At 39.1% G+C, this 12,932-nt stretch overlaps 1 protein-coding gene across 5 annotated transcripts in view; it reads left to right on the forward strand.

Moving 5' to 3' along the window:
* Positions 1 to 9,569, forward strand: part of RET (ret proto-oncogene) — a 200,944-nt gene extending 191,375 nt beyond the window's left edge. For all 5 annotated transcript variants that reach the window (XM_080400872.1, XM_080400873.1, XM_080400875.1 and 2 more), the window contains one exon: positions 113 to 9,569. In XM_080400872.1, the coding sequence (XP_080256998.1) occupies positions 113 to 270 (158 nt within the window). In that variant the 3' untranslated portion in view covers positions 271 to 9,569. The remainder of the gene's footprint in view (positions 1 to 112) is intronic.
* Positions 9,570 to 12,932: the final 3,363 nt, after the last annotated feature.

A 12,932-nucleotide genomic window follows, 5' to 3' on the forward strand; every position in this document is an offset into this window, starting at 1 on the left:
AATCCAGTGGACTGGCTTAAAATATTGAAGGGAGTTTTGCCAAGGGCCTTACTGTCTGCACATGAAGTTATGGTTCTTCAGTGCAGAAAAAATTATCTGTTTTCATTTTTAGGCATGTCATACCCGAACTGGCCTGAGGAGAGCCCCGTTCCACTCACAAGATTCGATGGCACTAACTCTGTGTTTTCAAGATATGCAAATGATAGTGTATATGCTAACTGGATGGTTTCACACTCAGCGGCAAAATTTATGGACAAGTTTGATAGCTAAAATTTTCTTTGTGAAAGGTAATGGATTCCTGAGGGGAACAAAGATGCAAAGAATGGAAAGTCCATTGGCTCGTTCTTTGTACGATCAACAACTAACTTCTAAATTGGCAAACCCTTTTATTGGTAGTTTCTAAAGTGTGTTATTCATGCTGGACACTAGGATTTGTGATCTCCCCTTTCACATAACATATCAAGCTGGATAAGAGTTGTGGTTCCAGTACGTCTTTCTAGATTGCCATTTTGCATACGGTTCCATTTGGCGACTTCTTACTGCAAATGGCCTCGCAGTCTATTCTCGCTGTTTTTTAGACTAAACCTCCTGTGATGCAGCTTTTTTGGATGGGAAAATGTACTTGAACTGCTACTTTTATAGTGGCTGTTAGCATATGACCACTTGATCTAAGCAGGAAGCACAAACAATATATGGAAGGGAGGGGGGAAACAGGCTCCCAAATTACTGAGCTTGCTATCAAATGAGAAGTGTTACGATGATGTTGGCACTAACGAAACCTGTGTCTTGGTTTGGAAGCAAACATTAAGTAACTCAATAGAGGACTTGAGATTCAACATTTGAAGTCTTGTAAAATGTATTGTCTTGTCTTAAGAGAATTTGTTTTATTAGTCTTAACTTCTCTTACCTTTAGCACAATGGAGATAAATTTGATACAAGATAAGCTGTATAGACTGATGGCAATCGAGAGTGTTCATCTGACATAATTTACTTTCCATCACCTACATCTTACTAATGTTAAATCTTGTACTATCATAATTCCTCTTATGAGTTCAAAATAGACCGTACAGGATTTTTTCAGATTGAATTTGACTGAAGAGATTTTGTTTGCATTCATATTCAGTGGGTTAGAGGAGTCCTCTCGGCTCCAAATTGGATACACTGCCATGCACAGGACACTGCCGTAATACCAAATAAACCTATTACCTTGAAAGTCATGTCTAAACAACACTTGCACAGCAAAATTGGTCTAAAACTCTACTGTTAATGAGACTATATCAAGGAAAATGTCATCGGAATTTGTTAAGGTGAAATATAAAAATGTGCTTACAACACTGACTTGATATTTGGAAGAACGATCAAACTGTGGGTCGTGTTCTATGTGGAAGAGGAAAAGTTCAGCACTACCTTTTTGTCTTTATTTGTAATCTAATATGGTTAAAGATAACTTTCTGTTTGATACAATTGTTGGGATGTAAATCCCGAGTGAGTCGTTGTTAGCGTTGTGATGGTTATTCTAAATAATCCAGTTCTACCAAAGCTTGCTCCTGTCACTTACAATCCAATTTAGCTGTTTCCGGCTGTTGTTTTGTGTATCAACTTTATGTTTCCATTAAAGTCTGTGATTTCAGAAACAAAGGAGTCAGACTGCCAAAATCCAAACACAGATTTTCATTTTACGAAAAAGTGGGATAGAAAGCGCTGTGTTGGAATTTAAATACCTGCACTGTTGGGTATCATACCGGATCCTGTCCTGGTTTCAGGCAGGCACCAAGCAGAGTGACTTTTTCTTTGTCCCAGTATTTGCTGTGTTGTGTAAATGCTAATGTAGAGTAAACAGATACAGCTATGTATCCAGGAGGGGTTCAGCTGCGATGCAATGGTGGTCTTCCCTGGCACAACACAACTCTCAGAATGCATACTTTTAAAATAAATGGCGCTGAAAATTAAGCCCATTACATGGGCTTTTTTTCTATTGAGAGATCTATGAGAAAAGGAGAGAAAAATGGCACTTGTGGTAACTTTTTGCTTTGTCCGGTCCTTTTCCTATATTTTATGTCTGTAAATGAGGATTCTTTATTTGCCACGAGCAATCAAGGCATCAAGATTTATTTTTATTTTTATTTTTCCTTAAATTAAGAATTTCTTTTTATCAGCTGTCTGCAGCAACAGTATTCGGCTGGGAGATGTGAAGTGCCCAGCTGCTAACCTGAAAAGCCCTGCAACACCACCACTGCTGTAAAGTAGGTGAGCGGGGTAGTAAGTGATGCTGAAATAACCGGCAGATGCAGAAAGTATCGTGTATTTTAGACTTCCAGCATGAGTTAATGTTGTTTCAACCATTAATTCCTGCGAAAAATTTCACTAGTATTTATTGTCACCTGTGTTACCGGACATAGGTTCTGCATATACAATACATACACAGCTCATCATTATACTTGCAGTGCACAATTACCTGCATTAATTAATGAAACATTCTTAACAAGTGTTTCCTAATCCAACTAAATTTGACTCCCTACTCATGAGTGTTGGTAAGAAATAGATTATTACTTTCAAGAATTCATTCGTATTATGAAAGCTTCTTATGTCTTCTGTGTACACTATTTTTGTAAATATTTCCCTTGAAGTGTTTCCTATTTGTTCTGTGTTGCCAACAGTCAGAATGCTGACAACCTTGTTTCAGTTCCCCATTAGAGAGTAAATGTACTTCCCATGTGGGAAAAAAATGATACTGCAGATGATTATTCCATCGGTGCCAGAAATACTTAGGCACTTGGCTTCCCTGAGTAAAGTGAATTTGAAGGGAACAAATGACTCACCTAAATGCACAGCTTGGAGGGAATAACTTTCTAAAAATTTCTGCCAGCCTTTTCTAAATATCTGCAGAGATGACATGGTTTACCTCATCTGTGCTTTGAGTTGTGACAGATGGGGGAGAGGGTAAATCTCATGTGTCCTTCCAGTCATTACTTAGAGCAGCACAAGGCATTTATTGTAATATTAATTTCTACAATTTTTTCCAGAGGTATGATACTCAGAAAATCTACTGTGAGGTTGCAGATGTTAATCTGCAGACATTAGCCTGTTTCATATAATAGCAATTTAAAAAAACCTTGTCCTCTGAGTATGAGGTACATAATACTTAAATCATGTGGGTTTATCTACAATTTGTCATGCAAAATGTGTAAGAATCTCTACGGTTCGCTCAACTGGACCTAAGTAATTCTCAAAAACATACAGTAAAACCCCATAAGTTTCTATTCCTTGATATCTTATAATCAATTTTATATGAATAACACAAGCCTCAAAATATACCAAAAAAGGACATTGCTGCTGTAACTTTGAAAAGTTAAAAAAGAAACCACAAAGTTGTAATTTTGAAATGCTTTGTTTCAAAACTCAGCCCACCTATAAGCCCTGCATCTCTCACTGCAGCTATGATGGTAAACTTACAACAAAATACTAGAGACGACGTTCAGCAGCACCAGCTCCTAGGTAGCGCCAAGCAACTCCCTCAGAAACAAGGTGCAGACCGTCCGTAGTGAGATAAATGGTTTGCCTTCTTCAGCCTGAGCTGTCTTTCTGAAAAAAGAACCCTATGATTCCCTAAAGATGTATAAAAGTATGCAAAATCTTCATAAGAAAACCTAAGCTGTTCAGGTCCCCTGCATCTATCTTCATCTAATTCAATTAGCCCCTCTGAAGTTAGTGGAATCATTCATGAATAAATCAGTCATAAACATTTGCTGGTCTAAAATCAAATATCCCAATAATCTGCTAGCAAAAGTACAAAGGATATTAACAAAATATAACGTAGGAGTAGCCCAGGTCTACCCATCCCTAGCACAATGTTGTAACTTGTCTATCTAATAGTAGTATTTAGAAGCAGGTACTAGATGCTAGAAGACAGGTAAGCACAAATGTCTCTCTAACGTGTATCTAGAAGAGACAGTGAATGAAATGTTGTTCAGTATTAACTGCTTCAGTAAAGAGACGATGTAAGCTGCACTTCATATTTGTTTCTCATTTCTAATTCTTTGGGACAACACCTGTGTCTTCCAGTTATGATACAGAGAGATATAGACTCCTAATGCATTTTGAGAAGGTGACTAGTTCCTCTCTTTTCATGGTGTATTTTTTGGTTTTACCTGGTTTTGTAAAGGGTTGCATGGTATCTCAACACAACAGATTTCTTGCTAAAAATGTATTTCTTTGAGCTGTTATGAAAGTTAATTTTGCTGACAACGTTCTGAAACTAAGTAAAAAGGTTTTGCCTACCTGAGTACAGATAAGTACACCTCCCTTAAGTTCATCTGAAATAATTGGCTCCTTCCTTTGGGCTAATAAGGTACATTTCATAAAAATCCAACTTCATCTCATCTGGGAGCTGTTTTGCATGGATTACAGGCCAATCCAAAATGGTATGAACAATCTGAGAGCATTGCAGTTGTACATGTCAAGAAATAACTTTCCCAGTTTCTCTATTAGAGAAGAGAACGAACGAAAAGTGCGTTCATGTCCAAGGTAGTTAAAAAAATCAGTAACTTTTGAAATAACTGGCAATGTAATGATTATTGTCTTTAGGTACCAACTGAGAGTTCAATTTCTATCATTGCTGATATAAGAAAATGTGTATTAACATATAAGGTAACTGGTTCAAGTGCATTTTTACCTTGCCACAAGAAAAACTTTCCTTTTAATCAGCTAAGCACAGAAGTTTGTAGAAGTGCAAACCATTACACTGATAGCAAGTAATATGCATATTTTGAATAAATAGTGATGTTTACAATAGGTGTTTTGTTTGGTTCGGGTTTTTTTATTGGCTGTCAAATATAAAAATGGACTGGGTTTTCACAAAGCACTCAGCTTTGACCTCGGTCACCTCCCCTCATGTCCCTGATAAACCTCTTCTGCTTTTAATGGAGAGAAAGCATAGCCAATGGGCAAATCTTGACTCAAAATATCAATATAAAAAGATAAAAGATGCTTATTTTATCACAATATCGATGCAGTGGAAAGAACTACTAGTTGCAATGGGCAGAATTACTGAATGTGGCTGCCCATACCATATTTTAAAACATTAGTAGGGTATGAGGGTAAAGGCGGTCACTGTAGCTGGCACACCTGTAGTTAAGGGGTAGGTCCCATCGGCCTGGCACCTGCAGAAGCTCCCATGGAAGTTAGGTTAGACCACTGTTCGGTATAAATTTCCTCTTGTATTTACAAGATGACATACAAATAAAGCATTAAGTTAAGACTTGCGGGGGAAGCTGATCTATAAGCTTCATTTTCTCACCCTCTCTGGAAGAGATTGTTATCAACAGAGCCATAAATTATGATTATTTCCTAAGTTCAGAAATGTGTTGGCATGTCCTAAAAAGGGACATAGAGGTCCTTGGCTCAAAAGCATGTCTCTTGTAGCAGGACTGGGGTTTTATGTATTGCATAATCTCCTCTACCTGGAGGACAGAAAAGAACGTAAGCCAACACGTCTTGGCCCTTAGTTTTAGAAATATGTTTGTGAAATAATTTAATATTGAATTCTGCAGACACGTAAGATTTTAATCTTTCACAACGCTGGTGCCAAAAGTAGTTGCCGAGTTACTACAGACCACACCAGCACTACATCTGCTGGACAGGAGTCAGCAGGTGAGACTGCGAAGACCAGGGGTGTGTTCTCTTTCTTCTCGGCTGTCACCCCACTGTTCCCTCACTCCCCATGTGATCCCATCTGGGCAGGAATGTGAATTTGCCCCCAGCGGACTTTTCCATATACCAAAGGGATAGAAGGATTTGAGGTGGTGAAGAGACAGGGACCCCTTCTTCTATTCGTATTCTTCTCACCACTGAAGCTTGTGAGCGCACAGGCTACCGAGTGGGCAGAATCAGCAGAAACGTCGTGTCTCCCAGGCACAGGCCAACGGACGGTGTCAGGGGAGGGCTCCAGGGAGGCGTGCTGGGAAGCACAGGTCTAGTCTTACACTCAGTTCTTAAACCTTGCCATGTAACAACAGCAATCTGAAGTTAAAAATGGAGGTGCGCTTTAAAAGTATAGTCCTGATCTGAACTGAGAAGTTAATGTACGTGGTAGGTTGGTACCTAATAAACAGCGTGGTTTGTGATTGTATATGCCCAGAGCTCTGAGGCTATTAAGAAAAGAGAAAGTTATTCTTACATCAAATCATAGAGTCGTTTAGGTTGGAAAAGACCTTTAAAATCGTCCCATGGGGTTGTAGCTAACACATCTCCTCCCACAGAAAGCTGTAGCTATTAAAACCCCTTGGTAGTTCCAACACTGGGCTCCCACTGCTAACCAATCTGTTTATATGATTCTCTCCAAATGTGCAATTATCACTAGCCAAAAACATTTAGATTTCCAATTTCAACAAATGCTCGGCAACAAAAGAAAGGTTTGGAAATGCCAAAACAAACCTTCTGCGTCTTTAGGGGCTTCAGAGACGTGAACAGACCCAGCCTGGGTTCAGACGCAAATGAAGCTGGTTTCGTTGGAGCACATATGCATTTCCCTAAGTTTCTGCCTGATGTGTGCTGGTAGAAACCTCGTTCAGAACAACTACAGAAAGGTTGGACTGCCAAACTTCATTTTTTTAGCCCACGATACGGCCACAGATTTGAATTCCTGTAGAACCTCAGCCTAGATCTGGACATCGGTCAAACATTGCAGTTTCCAGTCTGATATCTCTGCATTCTGCAGGTCACGTAAGTACTTGTTAAAGCCCTTATATAATTTTTCACGTGTTCAGGGCTTTCCCTCCTGATGTGATACTAGCCAAAAGAGTTTGATGTCAGCACCAATTTTCATTTGCAACATCTGCCATTTTTCATAGCTCCCTGCCAATGCAATTTCCTGACTGAATTTACTATGCTTAAGGATGGAAGCGTTTTAAATTTTTTAAATAAAACTAAATCAAATGAACATGTATTATAAGAATTTGGTTTGCTAAGATTCTTGCTTGCCTATATTTGGGTAAATTTTAAGGTTATTTTTGGGGAAAAAATAACAATCCCACTTCCTCTTTCAGATTTTTTAAGTAAGACGCAGCCCAATGCAAAACAATAAAACAGTAGGATACACTGTTACTACTCGTTTACCAAATTGCTACCAATAATAAGAATAGTATCCATTTATTCAAGAGTATTTTACCAAAAAAAAAAAAAAAAAAAAGGAATAAATCTGGAGTAACTTTATTACAACCTTCCAAGGAAAATATCAAAAGAGTAGAATCCCAAGTACACGGTGCCTAATATGACAGACGAGGAGGCTGCTTGAGAGGGCTGCTCTCATTTCTTGAGAAAGCTGGTAAAGATGATAGAAAAGTTTGGAAGAGCGTTGTGAAGACTGAAACGTGGGAAAAGCCTACGGAAATACCTAGGAGATAAATACCAGGTTTGTAGTATATTTTCATAAATGTGTATGCAGCTTCAAGAATCAGGCAGCAAGAAGCAAGTGGAGCTCATTGTTCTCTGAGATCATTTTTGTCTGGCCAGGCCTGCCAGTGATTGATCTGCCAGCAGAAGCCTAGACTGCTTCTTTCTGCTACAGGGTATAAATAATTGAGAGAGATTTTAGCCTTGAGTCAGGATATCATTCAAACACACGCTGAACTGGTTTTCCTGTGTAGAGAGGCTTTCTGAACAGTGGCCTGGTCCAGATGTAGCAAATAGAAAAGCATTAAGTTTATGCTGTTTATAAGGATTTTTGTTTTAAAACGTGACTGCTGGAAGTCTCACCCAGTGCTGCTCTTCCAGGATCATTTGTTAAAATGAACTGTGACAATTTGTTAAATACTGAGCAGAAACAGATGATGTGGGGTTTTGGAAAAACACTACTGAGAATATTTTCATTTATACTGAAAGATATTTATCACCATTTGCTATGCACAAAGATAAAGTAAGCAATCAAATTAGATTGCAGCAAGTTGTCATCAGAGACAACATTTTAACCAAACAGAAATAATGTTTCTTGAATCATTTTGACTTGCTTAACTGAGTCTCCATTTTGGTTTACGAATGTTACAAAATGTGAAATGAAGGTTTTGAAATGCCAGGCCTTAAACTAGAGATTACTTATAATAGTTACCATTTCCAACGATAATTGTGTATTTATTAGGCAACACAGAACACTATTTGTGGCATTAGACCTTGAAATGCAGCAATATGAGTAGCACATGCTATCTTTACTGCTATAAAAGGCATCGGACATAAAGACCTTGTCCTACAGGATCGGAACATCACGCAGGGGAGCAGAGGGAAAGGTACTGTACTGTACCTTGCACATCGTCCCTAGAATCCACACTTCAAGAGAAAGCTCACAAAAATACTGCATCCCCCTCAGCAGTTAAACAGCACCTCCCTATGTGTCGCAGGTAAACACGAGTCCCTAAATTACTCTGTATACTGGAGTTAAATTAAACCCCGAGATTAGAGCTTTTAGCCTACTTGCTTATTCCATGCAGTCCCTCGGTGCTTCCTCATCCCCAGCGTCAGGTTCGCTGTGCTCTGACCTCCCTCTGCAGCGTGGAGGCTGCGGCGGGCCCGGGGGAGCTGGGACAGAAAGCTGTGCTGCTGCTGGCCGTTACCCATCTCGGGCAAGGGATGCCCAAGGACCCCTTCCTTTTGGCACCACCGCATCCTCCCGGAACCCCAGCCCTGCTGGGGTTTCCCCGTGTAAATACCCCAAGTAAGTGCCATCCTAATTGCCTGTTCTGCCTCGTGGCTCGTTATTAGCTGGAGGGCTTGGGACATGCTGCTTGCCTTTAGCCCGGGTCTTACCAAACCTTAGAGCCAGCCTGTACCAGTGCCAGCTATGAAGCAGCAGGCTTGTGCCCAAGAGATCAACGTTGAAGATGTTCACCCCCCACAAACATACACAAAATTAGCAGCAGCCTGTTGGCATGTGCAGGTTAAGCAGGTGGGTTTTTTCACCTGCTATACACAGCCAAATTTTATAATTTGCATTTGTAATGCACATCCTCATGTTTTGGGTGTATGTCTAACTTTAACACAGCCTGCACACAGTTTCTAAGATGCTTGTGTTGCAAAAACAGACAATTTAAAAAAAAACAACAACTTTTTATGTCTGTACTTATCCCATCATAGATATGATTTGTTTTGAAAAACAGTACAAGTCTAGCACAGTCACAGAACTGGTAACTGACATTCTTGAAATTTAAACTAGAAAGAGAAAAAAAATGGAATAGAAATGTCATTTATAACCATTCAATTCCATCTAGTAAATACTTCTGAACCTGATATTTCTTAATTTAAATGGGGCACAGCTGCCAGATCATGTCTTTCTCATTCTAGTTCTAAAAATAGGAGCAGGAAAGGAGAAGCAGGAACAAATTTCCCTTGCTCTTGAGAAGGAGTGGGAACAAACTGAAGTGAATTTCAAAGTGTTTTGCTATTCAGTTCTCCTATGATTGCATTTCTAATGTTAAATCTTGCTTCAAAATTAATTTGGAGTCCCATTTTACCGACGGATGTAAGCCGTTGCAAGATGCCCATTAGCAAAGCTTTTTCTTAACAAAGATAAAGATAAAACAGATGTTATAAGTAAAAAATTGGAGAGGAGCTTTTTTGGCTGCTAGGAAGGTAGTGCAGTGACGTTTGATCCTGCCTTTGCAGATCAGTCCATCTTTACCAACTGGTTTTGTAACGATAATAGTGAAGTCTCAACAGCTGGCTTTAACACATTTCTCAAAATGAGCCGCTGTTTTTATGCACCACAGGAACAGATGCTGATTTCCATGAAAATCTAAACATAGTATTTTCAACTCCTCAATTGAGGTATGGTATTTTCTTCTGGTTGTCTGTTGATATTCTGCGGTACCCAGGAGGGTCCCTCTTGATGAGGGACCAGCGTACATCTTACCTTTCTTTAGCCTTGCCTTACACTGTTTCAACATCGTAAGAATTTTCCAGCCATTGATAGTAAAGCACTACTAATAAAATCAAAGTCATCATGTGATTTCACTATTATTTCCAAGTTATTTTATGGGAGGAACAGTTTACAAATATGGAAAATGTTGCACCTAAAAACATTTTAATGATGTATAGGCAACAATGAGTGGCACCAGAAACAAGAGAAACAAACATAGCTTATTTTATGAACTGACTGGAGTTTGGACTCAAAGGAAGGGAGACGTTTTTTGGGCGGTGACAGACAAGCCTGGAGCTACCGCTGGCAAAAGATACTCCACTCCGGAGTGGAGTAGGTACGTATTGCCAGGAATGGGCCAGCACAGTACAGACAATGAATACATGAGAAGTTTCTTTGTTTCTGGCCCAGTCTGTTGCACAAAGAAATGAACACCAGCTTTGTACTAACTGTTTGCTAATCTGTCAGCATGGATGATCGTCTCTGTACTGTGCCTCCTTACAGCTTGGTCTTTATTTTGTGTGGAAGGTGGTGGTGGTTTTTTTGACTGCTGGACAGGCTCAGTGGGTACAACAGATCATGCAGCAAGGCATATTAAATACTGATATACTGAAAATTTTGTATAAAACATGAAGCATCTCAGATGAAGGAAGCACAAATATTTCCCTCTTATGAAGATACTGTATTTAATGTAGATATTGATCTGAATAGCTTGAGCTTTGGTGCACGAGGTTTTCAAGTACAAAAAAGAACCCAGCCAGATAACCAAGCAAAAGCCTTGATAAATTATACTGTTATCTTCTTAGGCAAGGAATGCTCATGAAAGATTGCCTGGCTTAAATCTCATCTATAGAATGATCTAACGTATTTATCTTTCCGCATCTTAGACAGAGAAATCTATGGTTTAAAAAGTAATTTAATGGGACTGATTTTAAGTATATTACTTTATAGTTTCAAGAGGTTACTGTTCTGCTATACTGGAGAAGGAAAAAAAAAAAAAGGAATGTGTCGGTTTTGGTATGCTTTGCATAATATTGAGTCCTCTAGTCAAAATCCTCCTAATGTGTTTTCCATTCTACGTACAGAATATATACAGCTGCCTGGACTTGTTTCAGGGATGCTTTATAGTCAACATATTTGTGTCAAAATTGTCTTCTCTTTTTAGATAAATGCCTAAAGTGCTTCTTGGTGTCGTTAGACGAGAAGCTATACAGTAAAGGTGTCTTGGAATAGTCAGAAACAAACCCAAGCAGAATTCCAGCGCTACATATGTGGATTACTTTCCAGATGTGTTGTAACTGGTTAGTCTGCTGTGATACCTTAGTGCAGTTGCAAGTGAGCGGTGGAGCCCTGGGCATACAACCCATTGTGCCTGCCAGAAAAAATAAGGCCACATGGCCAGGAAAAATGATCAGCTGCTGCTGCAGAATATTGCCTGCTGCTCTCAGGTGGAACAGGCAGCGGAGCCCGGGCACTTAACGCAGCTCCCTGCAATTCCCCTTCTGCATTCTCATTGCTCTTCGGCACAAACAAAAGTGACGCTCATACTTCTTGTACAGTAACGTTTCTGGGATCTGTTTGCTACCATCAAAAAGCTCAGAAAACACTTGTGGCTAACAGTGACTATATACTGATTTAAAAAAGAGAAAGTTATTTTAAGAGATTGTATCCAAGCAATTCTGATATATCCTTCCATACACTTTTCCAGATGCCAAGGCCATTAATTAAGTTAAATTATCACGATTCAAAGAAAAAGCTAGTGGACTATGGTAATCATTTTTGTTACCAGCAGAAAGCTTTTTCAGATAATAGATAAAATTAAATCTTATTTACATTCACTTACAGCTGTGATTATATCAGTTAGCTTTTCCGATAGGGGATGTCTTTTGTTTTCATGAATGAGTAGAATAATTACTGAGCCTGCTTTAATTTATAGAAGGACTCTACATTAAACTTAAAGTCAGTTGATACTGTGGTTGGTACAGTCTGTACAGGCTGTTTTCTAACAGGAATTTCTGAAGGGAAGTGATTTAGCAAGCATGATCCCAAAACAGCAGGAAAAAACAATCTATAGCAGTTAATTTCCCAAGCATTATATAAATTATATGCTTCTGGGTCCAAACTTTAGTACACTATAATACCGAACAATTAGTGTTTATTTGGTACAAAACCACTACATAAATAAATGTAGTCCTTCAGCATTCAAAGACGTAGAGGCCAAAAGTCTAAGCATTGCCAAAATCAAAATGTCGCTATGATGCAAAATAAAAGGGAACAGTAACAGTAAGTATAGGAAGATTACTGCATGGTAGAGTTCCTCTGGTGTTCTGGGACAAAGTAATGTTACATACACACCATGTCTCCTAAACCTATTGTAAGTCAAGAGATTATTTCAGCCCCTAAAGCAGTGAAGTAAAGTAGCCAGACCTTCCAAGCACCTTTAATACTCATCGTAGATGCCCCATGGTAACAATAAGACAGTAATGGTGTCCTTTTCACTTTGGGAGGCGCACACAAAGTGAGCCCCCAGTTAGCCTTTTGGTCACCTGGTTGACGACTACAGTGTTGTCAGCAGAACCTAAGGTCAAGGTTAGCATTCCCCAAGCCAGAAATAAGTTAATTCTACTGCAGCACACCACCTCTCCTATGACCCCTTATTTCATTGCCCATAGCAACAAGATGTATTTGGACAGGGCCAGTGACGAAAGGTTATGGAATATAAGTTAAAATAAAAGCTCAAAATGAGGATTTTAAGGGAAGAAAATATAAATCAAGATGATTAAAGTACTGTAGGATGGTTTATTTCAGTCTATGAAAAATTCTTTGTACTTGTGGCTGTGCTGTTCAGTATCTGTTATAAATGATCTTCAACAATTAAAACAAGGATAAAGAAAACGGCTTCACATGGAATCATGTTGGAACTGTGCCATCAGTAAGGCTGAGCTGTGGTATTTGACAAAGCGCCCTGTGTCAAGGCAAAGTAATGACTATTGTTTGGCAATTAAAGCTCTGAATTTTCAGGCAAAATAAC

Source organism: Falco punctatus (assembly GCF_963210335.1).
Source record: "Falco punctatus genome assembly, chromosome: 9".
NCBI lineage: Eukaryota > Metazoa > Chordata > Aves > Falconiformes > Falconidae > Falco > Falco punctatus.